The 20,253-nt window shown below is 50.7% G+C and overlaps 1 protein-coding gene across 4 annotated transcripts in view; it reads left to right on the top strand.

Moving 5' to 3' along the window:
• The window catches only part of PGPEP1 (pyroglutamyl-peptidase I), a 30,754-nt gene extending 12,670 nt beyond the window's left edge, over positions 1-18,084 (top strand). For 2 of the 4 annotated variants that reach the window (XM_044253897.1, XM_044253898.1), the window contains exons 3-5: positions 5,862-5,978; positions 9,646-9,878; positions 13,498-18,084. In XM_044253897.1, coding sequence (XP_044109832.1) covers positions 5,862-5,978; positions 9,646-9,878; positions 13,498-13,690 — 543 coding nt within the window. In that variant the 3' untranslated portion in view covers positions 13,691-18,084. Of the gene's footprint in view, positions 1-5,861; positions 6,022-9,645; positions 9,879-13,497 lie in introns of those variants that run through there. The other 2 variants (XR_006385165.1, XM_044253900.1) reach the window with 2 other exon arrangements.
• The last annotated feature ends 2,169 nt before the right edge of the window (positions 18,085-20,253 follow it).

The raw sequence follows: 20,253 nt of genomic DNA, 5'->3' as shown, positions 1-20,253 counted from the left end.
CTCCAGGTTCACCCATGTTCTTTCCCAGCTGCGGCCTTGGAATTAGCAATTTTGACATAAAGCCTTCATTTTTGTCTTCGGTAATAACATTTAAAAACCAGGAGCTGGGGGCTGGGTGTGCTCACTGCTACTGGGGTGTCATTACCTCTTGAGCTCTGTCAGGGGGCAGAGGTGGAAAACACTCACACCCACTCACACTCACACACACACTCACACATACAGACACACACACACACACACCCTTACCTGTACCCATTTCTGTGTCAAAACCCTGGAGTTTACACAGATAACCTCCAATTTTTTTTTTAACCCCAAAGATTTTTTATTTATTCAAGAGAGACACAGAGAGAGAGAGAGGGAGAGGGGCAGAAGCAGAGGGAGAAGCAGGCCCCACAGAGCAGGGAGCCTGACATGGGACTCGATCCCAGGATCCTGGGATCATGATGCGAGCCAAAGGCAGACGCTGAACTGACTGAGCCACCCAGGCATCCCCAGGCCACTTCTTATTAGCATTGATGCCTCACCCACAGATGAAGAAATGTACACAGGATGTTCGAGGTGGCATGGCCTGTAATTGTGGAAACTTGGAAGCCACTTAAATATTCCAGTGTAGCAAAATATGTAAATCCACAGCAGCTCATGTCTGAGATGGAGTACTGGGCTCCAGAGAAAAGGGAAGGAAAGAGATCTACATGTAACAATCTAGCTGGATCTCTTCAACAATGACTGAGTAGAGAAAACAAGCTGAAGGATACAGTTGATGTACAAAGAATACTGTGTTTTCTCAGGTCTGCACGGGTGTGTGCTGTTTACAGTGCTTACCGGTGAAGTCTGGGGGTGAGATCTAGAAGGGCGTTCTTCAGACTTGATCTGTATGGATTTTTAAAATATGCTGCATTTTTTAAAAGATTTTATTTATTTATTTGATAGAGATCACAAGTAGGCAGAGAGGTAGGCAGAGAGGGGGCAGGGGAAGCAGGCTCCCTGCTGAGCAGAGAGCCCATTATGGGGCTCAATCCCAGGACCCTGGGATCATGACCTGACCTGAAGGCAGAGGCTTTAACCCACTGAGCCACCCAGGCGCCCCTGCTTTAATGTCTTTAAATATTAATTAATTCTAGCATCTCTGTTGTTTCTGGGCATGTTTCTAGTAATTGATTTTTCTCCTCATTATGGGTCTTAATTTTCTGCTTCTTTGCTTGTCTGGTGAGTTTTGGTTTAATGCCAGACCTAGTGGATTTTACCTTGTGGCCCGCCGGATACTTTTTAATTTCCTCTGCGTGTTCTTGAGCTTTGTTCTGGGATACAATTAAGTTGCTGGAAATAGTTTGATCCTTTCCAGCCTTGCTGTTAAGTTTTGCGAGGAAAGACCAGAATAGTCCTTTATTCTGGGGCTAATTTTCCCCCCCTTCCTTAGGAAGTTTTTCCACTCTGGCTGGGAGGAACACGAAGTATTTACACCCTGTGTGAACTCTGAGAGTTTTGCCCTCTGCTGCTTTCAAGTGGCTCTGTCCCTGGTCTCGCACCTATATATGCCCATTAGTTCTCAGACCCTCAACAGATTTCCGCATTACTGAGCTCTTCCCTCCCCTTGCCCTCAACTGTCTTCTTTCCAGAACTCCACTCTGCAAACTGTAGCCTTTTTACCCTTTCTAGAACCCCAGCTTTAACTCCTCAAGGTCAGAAAAGTGTTATTTGACACACTTTGTCTATTTTTTTTTTCCCAGTTGTTCCAGATTGGGGGCGAGGAGCATGAAAATCTGATTCCTGAGGTTCCATTTAGCCTAGAAGAAGTTTCTTTTTTTTTTTTTTTTAAGATATTTTATTTATTTATTTGACAGAGAGAGAGATCACGAGTAGGCAGAGAGGCAGGCAGAGAGAGAGGAGGATGCAGGCTCCCCGCTGAGCAGAGAGCCCGATGCGGGGCTCGATCCCAGGACCCCGGGATCATGACCTGAGCCGAAGGCAGAGGCTTAACCCACTGAGCCACCCAGGTGCCCCTTAAATTTATTTTAAAAGGTTGTTCAAGTAATATTTACACCCAGCGTGGGGCTCAAACTCATGACCTTGAGGTCGAGAGTCACATGCCCTCTGACTGAGCCAGCCTGGCAATCCAGGAACTACTTTTGAATGTAAGAATGGATGAAAAGAAAAGAGAGGGTTCAAGGTAGCAGCTAGTCCAAACCCACATTTATAGTTGAGGAAAGTGGGCACTTAGGTCTACATTTTGCCTGGTCTACGCTTGAGCTGGTCAATTGTTCAGCCAATATTCACGAGCACCTGCTCTGTGTATGTCCTGTCCTGGGGCAAGGACACCATCTTATGGGGCTAGAAGTGCTTCTCAGGAGGCTGAGACATGAAGGCTAAGGAGAGAATCCACTGACCGGAAAGTGAGGGGAAGAGTGTTCCACACAGTGAGAACAACCAGTGCAAAGGTCCTGAGGCAGGTGTGAGTCTGGTGTGCGGGAGGCTATGTGGGGAGGCTGGAGGAAGTAAACCAGGGAGGGGGGATGAAGGGAGAGGAGGGCAAGGAAGTCGGCAATGTCCTGCTCCCACAGGGCCTCATGGATCATGGTGGGGAGTTAGGATTTTTATTCTGAATGTGGCAGGAGGCAAAAACAGAGTGGGAGCTGAGTAAGGGTAGGATGTGATTTTTGATTCTGCCTTGGGAGGCAAGAGGTTGGGGCAGTGTGGGGTGGGAGACCATGGGGCTTGGTTCTCCAAATCAATTTGCCAAACAAAACTTAGGGTACCCCAAACCCTCCTACACTGTTGGTGGGAATGCAAGCTGGTGTAGCCACTCTGGAAAATAGTATGGAGGTTCCTCAAAAAGTTGAAAATAGAGCTACCCTACAACCCAGCAATCGCACTACTGGGTATTTACCCTAAAGATACAAACTTAGTGATCCGAAGGGGCTCGTGCACCCGAATGTTTATAGCAGCAATGTCCACAATAGCCAAACTATGGAAAGAACCTAGATGTCCATCAACAGATGAATGGATAAAGAAGATTGGATATATAAAAAAATACATATACATACATACAGTGGAATACTATGCAGCCATCAAAACCAAAATCTTGCCATTTGCAACAACGTGGATGGAGCTAGAGAGTATTATGCTGAGCAAAATAAGTCAATCAGAGAAAGACAATTATCATATGATCTCTCTGATATGACGAATTTGAGAGGCAGAGCGGGGGACTGTGGGGCGTAGGGAAGGACAAACTGAAACAAGATGGGATCAGGAGGGAGACAAACCATAAGAGATTCTTAATCTCACGAAACAAACTCAGGGTTGCTGGGGGGTCATGGGGGGAGGGACAGGGTGGCTGGCTGATGGACATTGGGGAGGGTATGTGCTATGGTGAGTACTGTGAAATGTGTAAGCCTGATGATTCACAGACCTGTACCCCTGGGGCAAATAATACATTATATGTTCATTAAAAAAAACTGGGGCAGGGGGCGCCTGGGTGGCTCAGTGGGTTAAAGCCTCTGCCTTCAGCTCAGGTCATGATCCCAGTGTCCTGGGATCGAGCCCCGCGTCGGGCTCTCTGCTTAGCAGGGAGCCTGCTTCCCTTCCTCTCTCTCTGCCTGCCTTTCTCCCTAATTGTGATCTCTGTCTGTCAAATAAATAAATAAAATCTTTTAAAAAAAAACTTGGGGTACCCCATAAATCCTACCGGTGGATCTCTCTGATATCCACTGGGGTAGCATTTTCAAATCACTGAGTGAGATCTGGGAGTTCTATGAAACAGCCCTATTGATAATTATTACTCGGAGTATTCACTTTACTATGAAGAATGCTCGAGGAGAAGAGGGTGTGTTCATGCTTGTGTGGTCATTTGAAACCATCACTCCAGGCCCACGGCACGCAGCAAGCCAGTGAGTGTTTATGAATCGGTGGAAATGGAAACAGGGATCCCAGATGTAAAGCCTTCTCGGGGATTCCACTGGCAAGCCCCCTTGCCTGCTTCATCTCCAGGTGCCCACACCCTTTAAAGAATGTCCACCCTGATCCCACTGCACAGTCCAGGAAGGTGAGGCTTAGATGAGAGGGGAACATGAAGAGTAAAAATACTGTGACAGAAATCATTGTAAGAGAAATGAAACCATTTACAAAGTTTCTCTTAATGTATGTTTTAAATGTCTTGAAATTGACTTCACAGACAATGTCACCCCCCCTCGCCGCCCAGCCACATGCCTCAGCAGCGGCACCGGGGCACCAGTGTTGGGGGGGTGCAGGTCTGCCTCCTGCCCTCATCTGTCTGGCCATAAGATTTCCTGGGGGGCTGGGCTCTTTCTGATCATGCACATCATTGGCCTTTGTGACAGGAATGGGGTCCCTGTTCCCTGTGTTGGCGTTTGAGACTCCCCCGACACATACACCTCATCCCACCTACCCTCCAGGTGTCCTTGTCTCCAAGTGACCTTGATGCACTTTCTTGAGGAAGTAATTTGGAATGATCTGCCCATAAGGAGGTGCCTGCCTTGCCAAGTGTTGGCTACTCTCCAGCCACTGCGGTCAAATGAGCATGACGTTGGGACAGCGTGGGTAGCAAGGTCAAGGCAACCAGATAAAGAAATCCTGAAGCCACTTAAGGAGATGCGGGAACTCACCTGCAGTGAATTAATTCAGTGAGGCCAAGTGCGTGCAAAAAAGCCTTTGCCTGGGACCCATCCATAGAACCTTCCCGTGACATCCACCAGCGGTAGCATTTTCAAGCCAGTACATGAGACTGGAGAATGAAAGGAGACAATCCTGCCAATAATCGTTATTCAGAGTATTAATTTTACTGTGAAAACTACTCAGCATTTCATGTTGAGCCAAAACCTTCATCGCCCAAAACCTGCATCTCCCTGCCCCTGGATCACTGTTCCTACTGTGCCTTGGGCCGTCTGGGGAAAGAGACCTGGTCCTAGGCTCTACCCACAGGGAATTAAGAAGTGGACACTTGCTAGACCACATGGAGAGTCCAAGGAAAGAAAGCATCAATATTTCCCCCAGAAAGGGGCACAGGTAGCCCAGTTTTGTGCACAATTTGTGATGTTTCTAAGCCACCTCATGCTCAAGGTCCTTAGGGGGTCCCTAAGGAGGTAGATCCCTCTGTAAACACATACTGTGAGACCCTGCTATGTAGCAAGCACCAAATCTATAAATAATTCTTTTTTAAAAAAGATTTTTATTTATTTATTTGTCAGAGATCACAAGTAGGCAGAGAGAGAGGAGGAAGCAGGCTCCCGCTGAACAGAGAGCCCAATGCAGGGCTCAATCCCAGGACCCTGGGATCATGACCTGAGCTGAAGGCAAAGGATTTAACCCACTGAGCCACCCAGGCGCCCCTATAAATAATTCTTAACAGGTGTAACGAAGAGGAAAGTGTAATGACAACAGCAAAAACAAATGTGGTAATGGTAGCCAATATTAGTTGAGCACTTGCTATGTGCCGGACATGGCTTAGAATTCTTCGTATGAACTTGGTCATTTGATTCTTACAGCTACCTTGTGAATTAAGTACTTTTTTGTCCTGATTTTATGGATAAGGAAGCTGAGGCTCAGAGAGGTTAAGTAACTTGCCCAAGGTCACACAGCATTCAAACTGGGCTGCTTAGCTCTGAAGACTGCAGAGTTATGCTGCTGCCCGTGGAGATGTGGAGAGAGTTTGAGATTGGGGGGAGGGGAAGTGGGGGGAGGAGCTTTGGGGCAGACCAGTCCCAAAGGGCACCTTCCCTTCTACTCTGCACACTGAGTCAGGAGCCCCCACCTGGTTTCTGAGGATGGGTCAGTGTATCCCCTGGGAGCTTATTCACCTTGCAGCCCTTGCCTAATGCCACAACACTCTTATCTCCTCTCCCTTCCAGGAGCTGGAGAAGCTCGGGCTTGGTGACAGTGTGGACCTGCACGTGTATGAGATTCCCGTCGAGTACCAGACAGTCCAGAGGCTCATCCCTGCCCTGTGGGAGAAGCACAGCCCACAGGTGAGTGGGGCGAAGGCAGGTGCTCCCTCATCAGGACCCGCAGGTGGGCACCCCACACATGGATGATTTGTTAGTGGCTTTGTTCCTGCTTCATTCGTGTGCCTGATGACATGGCCTTGTCCCCCAAAAGGGCCATACTTTCCTGGGTTACCCGTGGGTGTCAGGGAAGAGAGCAAACATTTGGGACCTCCCAGAGCCTGGCTCTGTCCCACTGGACAGTCAGTTTCAGTCATGACATGTTTGGTTATATGTGACAGTCAGAACACACCTTAGCTCAGCTTAAACGCCAGCGTTTGTATGCTTCAGGTATAGCTTGATCCAGGCACTCTCCCAGTGTTATCAGCATTCCCTCCTGACCATTCAGCTTTGCTTTGCTCTTCATTTTTGCTTTGGCAAAGACAGATGGCTGCTGGGTGATACCCTCCCAACTGAGCCCCTCAGCCGAAGGAGAACAACCTTCCTCTTGATAATTTCCCAGAGTCCATGGTTGATTCTCACTGGTGCACCTGGGTCCCACACCAGTCCCTGAGCCAAGCACTATGGCTGGGGGGTTGGAGGAAGGAAGAAATGCTCTCATTTATGAGGCCTGGTCACATGCCTACTTCGGTGGCCAGGAAGTGGCATCACCTCCCTCCAAACCTAGTTGAAGGAAAAGGGGGACTTGGGAGTTCCACAAAGGGAGCATGAGAATGGCAGGGAACTGGCTATTGCCAGATACCGTGGAATGGAAACAAGACAGGAGCTACATCCTCCCACCACAGATACATGTGGCCCCGCCCAGACAATGGACTTGGAGAGCCCCAGGGGGTCAGGAGTGAAAGTTGCCTGGGAAGTTGGGGGGGGCGCTGGCCTCTCTGATGGGTGAGGTACTGGTGGCCTGTGGGGGCCGCACCCAGCTTCCCAGCTAGCCTGCCCTTGTGGATTTTCCAGGGTCAACCCCTAGAAACCTCCTTCCTCAGGAGCTCTTCTGTCGGGTCTCAAATGGAATCCGTCCCTTTGTAGAGGGCGACCTGGAGGCTTAGTGAGATGTCCCTGAAGCCTCTGTGAGAGGGCATTTTCCTCTCTGTCTGTGCCCTCTGGCCTCTTTCTAGTTAAACAAAATTACCCTAAAGGATGAACCTGTTGTTTCTTTTTAAAGATTTTGTTTATTTATTTGACAGACAGAGATCACAGGTGGGCAGAGAGGCAGGCAGAGGAGAGGGGGGAAGCAGGCTCCCCATGGAGCAGAGAGCCCGATGCGGGGGCCAGATCCCAGGAGCCCAGGACCATGACCTGAGCCAAAGGCAGAGACTTTAACCCACTGAACACCCAGGCGCCTCTGAACATGTTTTTGTTTGTTTGTTCGTTCGTTTGTTTGTTTTTTGGTTTTTTGTTTGTTTGTTTGTTTGTTTGTTTTTAATTTCCATGCCCCGAGAGTCAGCCCTGGTGAGTCACCAGGCACCACGGTTACGGCTGTCACTCACATGCGCGGGTGCCCATACGCACGCACGGTTGAAAGCAGTCCGCGTGGACGCAGTTCCTGGGTCTGTTGTAGCAGACGCTGTAGACACTTAGAACAGCAGAAATGGGTTCTCCCATTCCTGGAGGCCGGAAGTCCACGATCCGGGCCTCAGCAGCCGCACCCCTGCCCGCCTGGTTTCCTCCAGCTTCTGGGGGCTCCACGTTCCTTGGCTTGTAGCGGGGTCTCTCGCGTGTCTGTGTCTGCAGTGACACGGACTTCCCACGTGTCTCTGCCTTTGCTTCCTGCGTCTCTGAAGGACACGTGTCAGTGGATTTGGGACCCACCCACACAATGCAGGGGGGTCTCCTCCCGTGATCCTTTACTTTTTTGCGTCTGTGAAAAACCCTTTTTCCAAATAAGGTCTCGGTCACGGTTTCCTGGCAGTGGAACAGGGACAGTTTTTTTGGGGGGGTGGGGTGGTATGAGGGGAGTATCACCATTCAGCTCATTATACTACAGCTGCTGCTTTGTTTTCACATTCCCTGATTCTGTTTATGGAGCACCAGGTGTGGGCCGTCCAGTCAGTGAATGAACTTTGTAACTCCAGAGAGTTCCATTCTGCACCCGCGTGGCCCCCTAGACGTTATCACACCATTCCCTAGGACCCTTTAAATGTCCCACTAGGAACCTTTTTAAAATGTCAGAATAAATGGGTGAAATAAATTTTAATAATATTTTCAGTCGGGGCGCCTGGGTGGCTCAGTTGTTAAGGGACTGCCTTCAGCTCTGGTCATGATCTCAGGGTCCTAAGATCGAGCCCGGCATCGGGCTCTCTGCTCAGTGGGGAGCCTGCTTCCCCCTCTCTCTCTGCCTACTTGTGTCTCTGTCTGTCAAATAAATAAATAAAATCTTTTTTAAAAATATAAATAAAAAAATTATCTCGACCATAATCAACTTTAAAAGAGTTATTATGGAGATATCTTACGTTCCTTTGTGTATGTAGGTACCCAGCCTCCAAAATGTGGTGTGTGTTCCACACTGATGTCACATCTCAGTTCATACCAGCCACATTTTCAGTGCCCACTAGCCATGTGCCCCCCCAACCACGGCCACCTAGAATGCTCCTCAGCCCCTACTTTAAATGTCTACATATATAAATGTTTACGTTTGTATTGCCCTTTCTGTATGTAAGCATATACACAATTAATAGTTGAAATTCAACTGTATTCTTTGAGGTCTTCTGCCTTTTATAAATATTTTATCATGAGCATCTTAATTACCTGGTCATGAAAAAGTCTCCCTTACGTTATTTCTTTTTGTTTTTTTGCTTTTTTTTTTCCAAATTAAATTCAATTAGCCAATGTACAGTACTTCATTAGTTTCAGATGTAGTGCTCCATAACTTATCTCCCCGATGTCATTGTAACAGCTGGGCAATTTTTAGTAATGAATATAACTGTTTTTCCATTATTGAGCCTGTGTTTTCGGGGTTTTTTTTTTTCTCATTTTTAGAAAAAATACTGAAGTGACAACTGACAGATTATTACCTCTTTGCAGTCAAATGCTCTGCCACTTAGCTATATCCCCAGATTATGACCTCTTGGAACATAGGTTAGATTCCTTGAGGTTACACCTTGTCTCTGGTATTTGGCAATATGTCTTGAAGATCCTTCCTTACAGAACTGCCTGTGGGGGGCACCTGGGAGGCTCAGTCAGTTAAGCATCTGTCTTCAGCTCAGCTCATAATCTCAGGGTCTTGGGTTCGAGCCCCACATTGGGCTCCCTGCTCAGTGGGGAGCCTGCCTCTCCTTCTCCCCCTCCTATCACTCATGCTCTCTCTCTCTCTCTCCCTCTGTCTCAAATAAATAAATAAAATCTTAAAAAGAAAAAAAAAAAGAACTGCTTTTGGCACGTTAACAGCTACCTGGTAGCTCCTAATTTATTAGCCAGCCCCCTGGTAGTGGCCAGTGAGGTGGTTTCTGGTGTTTGCTCGGGGTAACACAGCTGCAATGAACATCCTGGCATGTCGCACACCCGGGCATGTTTTCTGGGCAGACCTTTCAGTGGGCTGACCGTATGGTCTCTTCCTGCAGCCGGGGGCCAGAAACAATGTGACCCTGGGCAGAGCCCCGGGGAGGATGCTGTCATTGTCTTGGTCCGGGGTAGGGGGGATGGGACCCACAGTCTCATGGCCAAACCCAGTTAAGCCCTGCCCGTCTGTCTGCAGCTCGTGGTGCATGTGGGGGTGTCGGGCATGGCGACCACAGTCACACTGGAGAAGTGCGGGCATAACAAGGGCTACAAGGGGCTGGACAACTGTCGCTTCTGCCCCGGCTCCCAGTGCTGCGTGGAGGACGGCCCGGAAAGCATTGATTCCATCATCGACATGGACGCTGTCTGTAAGAGGGTCACGACGCTGGGCCTGGATGTGTCTGTGACCATCTCACAGGATGCCGGCAGGTAGGGATCCTGGGGGTGAGTGTGAGTGGTGGTTTTCCTCATCTACTGGCCCAGGCTAGCAACGGGCAAGCCAAGTGTGTTGACTTTGGCCTCTGTGGGCTGAGCACTCACCAGTCATGAGCCTCAGAGTAAGTATATGCTCCCAGGGGTCCCACTCATTCTGCTTCCAAGACTCATGATGTGTGGGTCTGCCCACGTGTCCTCACCCAAGCCCTGGCGTCTGCTGCGTGGGCACTGCCCCAGCCACCTCTCTGGTGGTCCTCCTGCCCCTCTGCCCGGGCCTAGACAGTCCTCCCACTCTAAGCATTTGGTTTTTGTGGTAGTTTTCTGTAGCTGTCATGACAAAGCCCATCAACTTGGTTGCTTAGGACAACCAAGATTCATGCTCTTCTAGTTCTGGAGGCTAGAAGTCCAAAGCCAAGTCCAAAGTCCAGATCCTTCTGTTGGCAGCATTCACTCCTTCTGGAGGCTCTGAAGGAGACTGTTCCCAGCTTTTTGGTGGCTGCTGGTAACACTGGGTGTTCCTTGGCTTGGGGCTGTGTCACCCCAATCTCTGCCTCCATCTCCCCATGGCCTTCTTCCCTGCGTGCATGTGTTCACGTGGCCTGCTTCCGAGGACCCCCGTTGCTGGATTTAGGACCCACCCAAGTCCGGCAGGATGTCATCTTAACTAATTATATCTGCAAGACCCCTGTATCCAAATAAGGTCGCATCTTAAGGTTCAGGGTAAACATTAGTTTGAGGAAGAAATAGCCTCTTACAAGTCTTTTACACATTTAAATCAGATGGTATCCTAGATTAAAATCCCATCCTATGTCCAACATCCACAGGGCATGTGTGGTTTGGCCCTTGCCACCTCTCCCCCCTCATCTACCTTCGCTCTCCCTGCCCCTACTGCACACCAGTCCCACCAACCAACCTCCACTGGCACGCTCATTCGAGCCTCAGGGCCTTTGCTCATGCTGTGGCCGCTGCTCAGAACTCATCTCCCTTTGATAAGGCATCTTTCAGGCGTTAGCTCCAACAGGTGGCCTTCTTGGTGGGGGGGGGTCTCCTCAACCCCCTAGACCAAGTTGAGTCCTCTCTGTTCTGTGTCCTGTCAGCACCAGTGTCTCCGTTTCTCAGCACTTTGTATACTTCTCCAGCCCAAAGGCGGCAGGTGGCAGATTCAGTAGACTGAATGGAGTAACCGAATTCACCACCATTCTATTTTTAAAACTAATTCTAAATTGCACAGATAATTCTAGAATATTTTCTCATATGTTCCCATCGTGAAAAATTCTCTCGCCTTCTCTCCTTCTCCCGAGCAATCCCTCTATTAGATCTGAGACTTAATTGTAAAACCTCCTACACCTTTCCATAGACAACTAACCTTTGGACAATGTGGGGGGGAGGGGTGCTAACCATCCCCCTGTGTAAATGAAAATTGTGTAACATTTGACTCCCCATCCCCCCAATTTAGCTACTAATAGCCCTGCTGCTGACCTGAAACTTACCGGTCACATAAACAGTGGATTAATACTGTTGGTTGTATGTGTTCTGTACTGTATTCTTTGTCAGCCTGAGAATAGAAAATGTTACTAAGAAAATCATGAGGAGAGGCACTTGGCTGGCTCAGTCCGTAGAGTGTGCAACTCTTGATCTCTGTGAGTTTGAGCCCAGTGCTGGGCATAGTGCTTACGTTAAAAAAAAAAAAAATCATAAGGAGATGAAAGCAGCCCACGTATGCATTGGCTGATGAATGGATAAGATGTGAGATATATCTGTATAGAGATACAAATACAGACACACACACATGGGAATATTACTCAGCAACCAAAAAGAATGAAATCCAGCCGTTTGCAGCAACACGGACAGAGCTAGAGACTATTATGCTAAGTGAAATAAACCAGAGAAAGATAAAGACCATGTGGTTTGGTCATGCGTGGAATTTAAGAAACAGAACAAACAAGCCGAGGAGAAAAGAGAGAGAGAAACCAAAAAACATTTTCTTTCTTTATTCGACACACAGAGGGCAAGGGAGAAGACGACTCCCCGCGGAGCAGGGATTCCCCACGCAGGGCTCTATCCCGGGACCCTGGGAGCATGACCTGAGCGCATCAAGAAATAGATTGTTAGCTGTAGAGAACAAGCTGCAGTTTACCAGCGGGGAGTGAGGGAGATAGGTGGTGGCCATGAAGGAGGGGGACTTCTCATGCTGAGAGGCCGGTGGTGGATGGACGTGTTGAATCACTATATCGCACGCTGAAACTAATAGAACACTGTAGGGGCGCCTGGGCGGCTCAGTGGGTTAAGTGTCTGCCTTCGGTTCAGGTCATGATCCCGGGGTCCTGGGATCGAGTCCCACATCAGACTCCCAGCTCAGCGGGGAGTTTGCTTCTCCCTCTCCCCCCTGCTCATGCTCTCGCTCTCAAATAAATAAATAAAATCTTTTAAAAAATAATAGAACACTATACAGAACACCATATATGAACTGGAATTAAAATAAAAACTTAAAGGAGAAAATCATGAGAAGATACATTTACAGTACTGTCTTCTGTTTCTAGAAAACAGTCCTTGAAGACGTGGGTCCTTGCAGTTTGAACCCATGTTCAAGGGTCAGCTGCCTAGGGAACGCTTGGAGTGCTGCTTTAGGATTCTGTCCTAGTTTGCTCTGCTTTTCTGTGGATAAAGTGACAGGAGGTGCCTTTTCCTGAGAGCCCCCTTCCTCGGTTTCACTCATGGGCACCCAACACGGGTCTTGGAGGAATCTCCGCTCCCCTCGGGGGCCTACTGCATGCTTTGCAAACGGCTACATGGTACTCATTCCTCTGTGTGGCTATGTGTGAAGCCACACCTCTCTCTGTAGACAAGTCATGTTGTGCCCCAGCCCCTTCGTTATGCTCTAAGAAAACACCGCCGACCAGGCAGCTTATAAGCACCCAAGAGTGATGGCTTACAGTTTTGGAGGCTGGGAAGTTCAAGATCATGGCGCCAGCCTGGTCACGTTCTGCTGAAGGCCTCTTTCCAGGTTGCAGACTGCTGACCTCTTGCTGCATCCGCACATGGCAGGAGGAGCAGGCAGCCCTCTGGGGTGTCCTTTATAAGGGCACTCGTGCATTCGTGAGGGCTCTCGCTTCCCAAGGGCCTTGCCTCTTAATTCCATCCCATGGGGAGCTGGGATTTCAACACCGAATTTGAGGAGGGACATGCAGACCCCAGCAGGTTGCTTCTTATTCTGCCTTTATACTTAGCCGTGCAGCGAACACCTTCTTCATCTGTCTTGTGCCCTCCTGCAGACGGCTTCTGAAGGTAGATTCTCCAAAACCAGCAAGAACCTGTCATCCAACCCAGGCCTTTGCCATGTTCCTAGCCTGCCCAATCCTCCCCCTGGGGCAACTAGCTGTATCCCACTCCCTCCTTCGTCTCATACACCCCAGCCCTCCGAGTTACCAGATTTGTTCATTTTTGCCAACCTGGAGAGCCAGGGTGGGGAGGGTAGGGGGGACAAGCATATTCCATCTTGCAGATTTCTGGCGAGGTTGGGGGTCTTACAGCCGATCTGGATGGAGGCTGTCCCATTACTGACTCTCTGACCCCGTTTTGGTCTTCCTCCTGCCCCCAACGCCCTGAAACTTAGGTACCTCTGTGACTTCACCTACTACACCTCGCTGTACCAGAGTCATGGCCGCTCAGCCTTTGTTCATGTGCCTCCCCTGGGCAAGCCCTACAATGCAGACCAGCTGGGCAGGGCGCTGCGGGCCATCATCGAGGAGATGCTGGATGTCCTGGAGCAGTCAGAAGGCAAAATCAGCTGTCGCCACAAACACTGAGAGCCTCTTGGGCCTCCCAAGATCTCGTCCTACTAGAGACCCCGGGAGGGATGTCCACCCTCCTGGCCAAGGAGGATCAACGCATCAGCTGGGGATCTGATTTGGATCAATATTCCGACTTACACACTTCCTCTCCCTTATTCTCCACGAAAGGGCTGGTCGCCTGGAAGGAGATGGCTGAAAATTTTTTTCTCTATTTCCCTTTGCATCTGGGGACACAGCCCCAGTGGCTGGGAAGCTGGTGGCTTCTGATCTCTGCAGGGAATCCCGGTCAGGTGGGTCTTTGCTCTTGAGCCCTCAGCTGGGGCCACCTGCTCACCTGCTTTTCTAAGTCCCTGATGAAGGGATTCTGGAGTTCCCTCTGTCCATGACTGGTTTTTCCCAAACTTAAAACCTCCTTGAAGAGTCTTTGCCCTGAACCACATCCCAACAGTCAGGATGGCCCCAGAAAGGGCTGCCTTGGGATATGGCTGGGGCTTTTTTTTCTTCTCTTTCTTCCTCTTTTTTAAAAACAATAGTGCTAGTTTGGGCACAGAGGAATTTATATTCCCTTTGGCTAAAAGGTGGGATTTCGTGGACAGCAACGTGTCTTTTCTTTTTCCTGGGATGCAGCCCTGTTTTGCCTCTTTCTCTGAAAACAGGACCCACGTCTTTGTATTGGAGCTGACATCGAGTTCCCTTTCCTCAGGGCCAGCCAGGCCTTTAGCCAGGCCATGGGAGGGAGGTGGGGGAGAGGGGGCTGGAAGCTGCTGCCCCAGGTGGTTAAAAAGGTGAGCTGACCCTTTTGACGCCAGAGCCAGAGCCGTGAGCTGTACCCTTGGGGACTCTGGAGCAGGGGTGGGAAAACAGCCCTTGTCATTTTGACCTTGCACATGACTTTTTTTTTTTTTTTTTTAATATGTAAAAATCTGTAGCAGCTGCAAACCCACCCCACATGTGACCCAGAGTTTTGCAGGCTCGGTGCTGGCGACCAGCTCTTGTTCTCCTTAAGAGGGGGTGGGGGTGTGGGGAGACACAGAATGGGGCCCAGGGGCTGGAGTTTGCTGGTCTCCATGTGTGCTGGCGTGTTTGAGCAGGAGGGTGATGGAGTAGCCAGTGGGCTTCTGTATAGATGGTTCTGGAGACGGGCCCAGGACTCAGGAGTAAATTTTGATCTCACTCCCTGGCATCTTTGAACTTAGCAACCAGGGATGAGAGGAACGTCCCCCGGGAGGCCACTGAACTCAGCGGGACCTTGATATCTGTCAGAGGAAAAGAATCACAACAGCAGCTGTGAGGCCAACTGAGGAAAACACACATTTTGGAAGTGTTCTCCTATTTGGGGGGTGGGGTGGGGGGAAGACGGGTTTTTATAATTTCCCGAAGTGCGAGGTGTGCTGGAGTCTGATGCGGGTTGGATCTTGTCAATGTTACCCAGCATGCAGTTCTTCCTAAAACAGATGAGATGCTTGTTTTGTTTCGTTTTCTTAGACACTCACCTTCTTGGCCTCTTGTTCTCATGGCCAGGGGAGTTCCTGCCTCGGCTGAGCGGCTGTGCCGCTTGGGAACCAGGTGGACGGGTTTCTGAGTTAAATGCATTTTCTGGATCCTGGATTTTCTCTGGAGGGGAAAGTGGCTCCAGGTGGGTGACTCAGGGCCTGCACTTGGCAATGAGAGTGGCCTATGGCTGGCAGGTCGAACTGATTGGGACTCTGCCCTTCCCTCCAGACGTCTGCCAGCCCACCGTCTGCCAGAAATGCCCTGTTCACACCCCCGTCTGAGATTGTCATCTCCTGAGAAATCTGCTGTGTAGGGTTCTGTGAGCAGAAATTGTGGCCGTTCTGGATGTGGGGAGCTCGGGAGGATACCCCCAGAGGTCTCATTGAGAACATTAGGCTTCATCTAGCTCTGTTCCCCAGAGGTCTGATCTGCAGGGGTGTGAAGGAGGATACGAATTCGGGCAAGATGAGGAGGGAAAAGAGGGGGAAACTGGAGATGAGCCAGGCCTCAGCTTAGCTGGGTACCCACTAGAACCCGCACACACCATCCCCAAACTCCACATTTTCGTCTTTCCTTTGTCTTCATTTTGCCTCTCTGTTTAAAGCACCATGTGATTCAGAAATTTAGAAGTATAACTTATTGTCTGATCATTGTTGAGTGTATGTGTGTCATTTTTGTGTTTCTGCAATGGTTTTAGGTTTTCTCATCAAGTCAAGCTGGAATCCTGTCCTCGTCCACGACGCAGAGCATTTCGCTCATTCTCATTTAATCACACAGCCATTAAACACTTCACTCACTTACTGCCAGCTTTTTTTTTTTTTAACTGTGATTTTCCACTTTAAAAATTGGAAAAATGTTTCTTCTTTTGGGCAAACTCATCTGTTCTCTCCATGGTGTGTCTGTCTGCATTCACTGGGTCTTGGACTGAAATGTCTCCCCGTGAGAAGGGAGAACATAGGCCCATTCTTGCTCCCTTGTTCTTTGCAGAGTCTTAGGCGGAGGTGGGCACACAGAATGGGGCGGAGGGATGGGTCTGTGAAGTGGGTGTGGCTTGGCAGGGTGTGGAGGGGAGAGATGTGAATGGGCGGCAGGTATTCCAGGTAGAAGGATGGGCAGAGGGATGTGGTGGGAAGGCTGCTGGGGGAATTTCTTGTAAGAAAGCGGAGTGGGGGCCTCTCCCTGGCCCCCCGAGGGGGTAGCCGAGGCTGGGGGAGAGGGGCAGCAATGGTTATCTGGGTGTCTGGTTGTAACGTCTCCTTTATGATGTCAGACCCTCTACATCTGATACCTTTCTTCCTCTCTCGGCCCCTTCGGCTCCCCCTTGCTCACTGAAAAGAAGGCCAGTGGTATGGATGTGATCTCGTAGCTTGAAAAAGAAGTAAAGAGACGTTAGTAAGAAGGAAAGAAAGGTGGGAAGAAGCAGGAATTGGAGTTGGTGGACTGAGTTTGTGCCACCTGGGCCATATGGTCCAATCAAGGAACAGCCAAGGTCCCTTGGCCATGGAGAGAGACAAGAGCAGGTGGGGGACAGAAATCATGGCTTCCCAAGAGGCTCCAGGCCTTTGCGGAATCGTCTGATTGCAGTGGTTTTGGCAAGGAAAGTCGTTTTCAGCCGCCTTGCACTTGGCTGGCATGGTGACTTCTAGAACAAAAAGGGCCTGACCAGGGGGATGGCTGGAAAAGGAGATTCAGGATGCCTTTTTTTGTCTTAGAAGTTTCTGCCAGGAAGCCAGGCCAGCTGGGGTGTGTGTGTGTGTGTGTCTGCTCCCATGCCTGTGTGCCCTAGGGTGGGGGGGGGGTGACTGGGCCAGGGAGGGGAGCTGCTCCTGGAAATCCGCCCACTGCCCTGGCCTCTTTTCTGCTGCCACTGTCTAGACTGTTGACCTTTGACCTCTCCTCCCCTTGGAGTGTTTAAACCCAGAAGTCCCCTTTGCGGGGACAAAGCCCCATTCTTCTCCTCGGGCTCCAGCCTCCAAGGCAGCCTGCAGTCGGTGTGGGGCGCTGGTAGTCCCTGTGGGCAGAGCCTGGACACTCATTCCGAGGTGGCTCCCCAAGGCCACAAATCCCACCGTATCCAGCAGACCGAAGAGGGCTTTTGGTTTTATATCCCAGATGAAATTTTCCTTCCCAGGCACAAGTGCCTCATAAGGGCCTCGGGCTGCTGGCCAGGAGGGAGAGCATCTCTATTTTTGCAGCAGGGAAGTGAGGTCCAGCCCTGAGCTCCCCTGGCCATTTTTCTCCCTTCCCACTCCCCTGCCCCACCTCAGGCCTTATTTTCAGCTGCCCTGAGACCCACAGAAGTGCCTGCCTCTCCAGTAAGCATGGGGCACAGAGAAAGGGGATGAGCTGGGAAAGAGAGAAGCAACCCCAGGCGGGGCGGGGGGTGTCCTGGCTCCCCCAGGGCCCAGCCCAGGGTCACCAGAGCCATTTATAGAGCTGGGGGTCTTGGATGAGTGACTTCTGAGGCTGGCAAAGTTTGTCTCTAGCGAATCCCAGAGAAAGCCAGTTTGAAATTGGGCTCTCTGCTCCCAAGGCCTGAGGCGTCCCCAGGGACCAGGGAAGCCACATCTGGGTCTTGGGAAGCAGAGCTGGCTTTCTGCCCACCCTGGGGGGACCTGGCACGCTTCTGGGGCTCCCTTAACATCTCAGGTTTCTAGCTCATCCTAAATGTCTCTTTAGGAAAAGCCTTTCCTACCTAAGGTAACTGGGTTTTCTGTCCCCCCAGGTGGGCCTGTCCCCTGAGCCCCAGGGTGGCCTCTCCCTGACCCCCAGAGTTCCCTATGAGTGCCTTGTCTGAAACTGTCCTGTCTGGGAGCCCAGGCTGGAGAAGGGTCTGCCATGACTTTGCTGGGGGCTGGGCTCTGGAAGGTCCCAAACTTGACACCCCAGGAAGCAAATAAAACAGTTGAAATATGTGATTTCTTGTGTGTCTTTGTGAGAGGTTAGTGTCCACTGGGGTCCCCCTCCACCCGACAGCCTGAATGGGCGGAATGGGGGCCCTGATTCCCTGGGATTTCTGTCGCTGGTATATGACCTGGGGCTCAGTCTGTGGCCGATGTTATGATTGCACTGAGTTAAGAATGATAAGATTTCTGTATGAATGAGGAGAGGATTTCTGTACTGAACAGTCTCCCTTCCACAACCCAGAGCCTTTGTTCTGATGCACAGAGAGGCTGAGTAACTTGCCTGCAGTCACACAGCAAGCTGGTGGGGTGCTAGGATTTAAATCACAATTATTTAGACCTCCAGCTTGTGCCAAGTTCCCACTCACATCCCTGGGGTGGCGGGGGCAGGTTCCGTTACCCCCTTTTACAGACAGGGAAACTGAGGCTCTGCCAGGTGAAGAATCTTGTCCCACGTGTCATGGCCAGGTTGTGCAGAGGCAGGGAACCCGCCAGCTTCTCTGGAGCTAAGTAATTTGAACCAGAAACATGATTTGGTCATTCCCCTATGTATGTCCTCAGGATGAAGACATTTTAAGCATCAGTGGCTTTCAAAGAATAGATCTCTGAAACCAAAAGGACTTGTCTGGGAGAACGTGGGTTCCAAGGGAGGGGAGACACAGGGTCTTTGCACCCTCAGAGCAAGTGTCCTTTGCACCCGGCACAGCCCCAGATATGTAACTGGTGTGTAATAAACCATGGGAGGACATAGAAAAAGGAGTGAGTGTCCGGTGTTCCGTCTTGAGGCCAGCAGGGGGCGCAGAGAGGCGGTGGAGCCTCCCGAGGCGGAAGACCTGCCCCAGAAGGCCAGCTTCCTTCTCCCGTCGACCTGCCTGCGCTGTGTTTTCCTTGCCTTATCCTGTGGCTGCCTTGGCCACTTATGAAGTGCCTACTGGGCATTGGTTCCTGGGGCTGGGGACACATCAAGGATCCAGCAGTTTCCAGGCTGGGAGTACAGCTCAGGGGACCCAGTAATAATGAGAGTCACACAGGCAGCTGAACAGTCCAAGGCGGATAGGGGCAGGTTCATTGGAGGGTAAAACTTAGAAAGGCCTTGCTTGGCCCCATTTTAGAGAGGCCTCGCTTGGCCCCATTCACCAGTTTCCTTCAGCTCTTGGGACACCAGTCTCACCTATTGGTCCACCCCATCCTGGGGATCTAATGGGGGTCCCTCCCCACCTCTCATACCCTCCATGGCTCCCTTTCGCTTCCAGGAGAAAGCTAAACTCCTGGGCATTTGAACCTCCATTTTCTTCTTACCGCTGACCCCAATCAGGCCCCTCTGCCTGGAAGACCCCCTGCCCCCATTTATACCTGGAGAACTCCTATGCATACCTCAAAACCCAGCATTTTGGAACACATTGAGTGTGAAGTCCTGGGTAGGTATTGGGGGGGGAGTACTGAACCGGAAATCCCAAAGTCCTTCCCCCACACCCTCTTTCACTATCCCCTCCTTTCCGCACTGGCAATTTGCCACCAGGCATTGGGCAGTTTCTACAAGGAGTGTCTCAGACCTGCCTGGACACGTCCAAGTCCCCTGGAAAGGGTGAGGGGCAGGCTCAGGTGGCACTTCTCCCCCCACACACACACACACTGTGTGGTGCTGATGGGAGAGGAGGGGAGGCTAAGACAAAGAGACTATGAGAGACTGAAAAGCAGAAATGCTGAGAGAGCAAGGGAGAGACTGAAATAGGAGCAGAGAGACAATGTGGAAACTCCCTAGGTATTTTCTCTTCCCAAGTCCCGTGTTTAGAGTGAGAACAGTGAGGGGCAGAGAGGGCCCTAGCCAGCCAAGGAAAAGGATTTGAGACGTTGGGTGAGACGGGGGGTGGGGGGTGCCCTGACGCGGGCCTCAGTTCTCCCGCAAGAAGGCGATGACACCCACCTCCACCCCCACCCCCCCACCCCCACCCCCACTCCCACCCCCACTCCGGGCAGGCTTGTACGTCCCCACTCCTCCCCACCCGCGTCCTTTCTGCACCCTCCCCACCCCCCATCCTCCCCACCCCCCACTGTGCAAAACAGGTGCTTCATAAGCGTACACTGCAGTTGGCAGGGCCAATAGAGGAGCGCACGTGTGCAAACCTCACGCGTGCAAACCGGGGTGCTGGAGCCCGGCGGGGGAGGGAGCGCAGGCTCTCG

The sequence above is a fragment of the Neovison vison genome, chromosome 6 (assembly GCF_020171115.1).
Source record: "Neovison vison isolate M4711 chromosome 6, ASM_NN_V1, whole genome shotgun sequence".
Classification (NCBI taxonomy): domain Eukaryota; kingdom Metazoa; phylum Chordata; class Mammalia; order Carnivora; family Mustelidae; genus Neogale; species Neogale vison.
The sequence above is the reverse complement of the archived record's forward strand: the minus strand, read 5'-3'. Positions and strand labels throughout refer to the sequence as shown.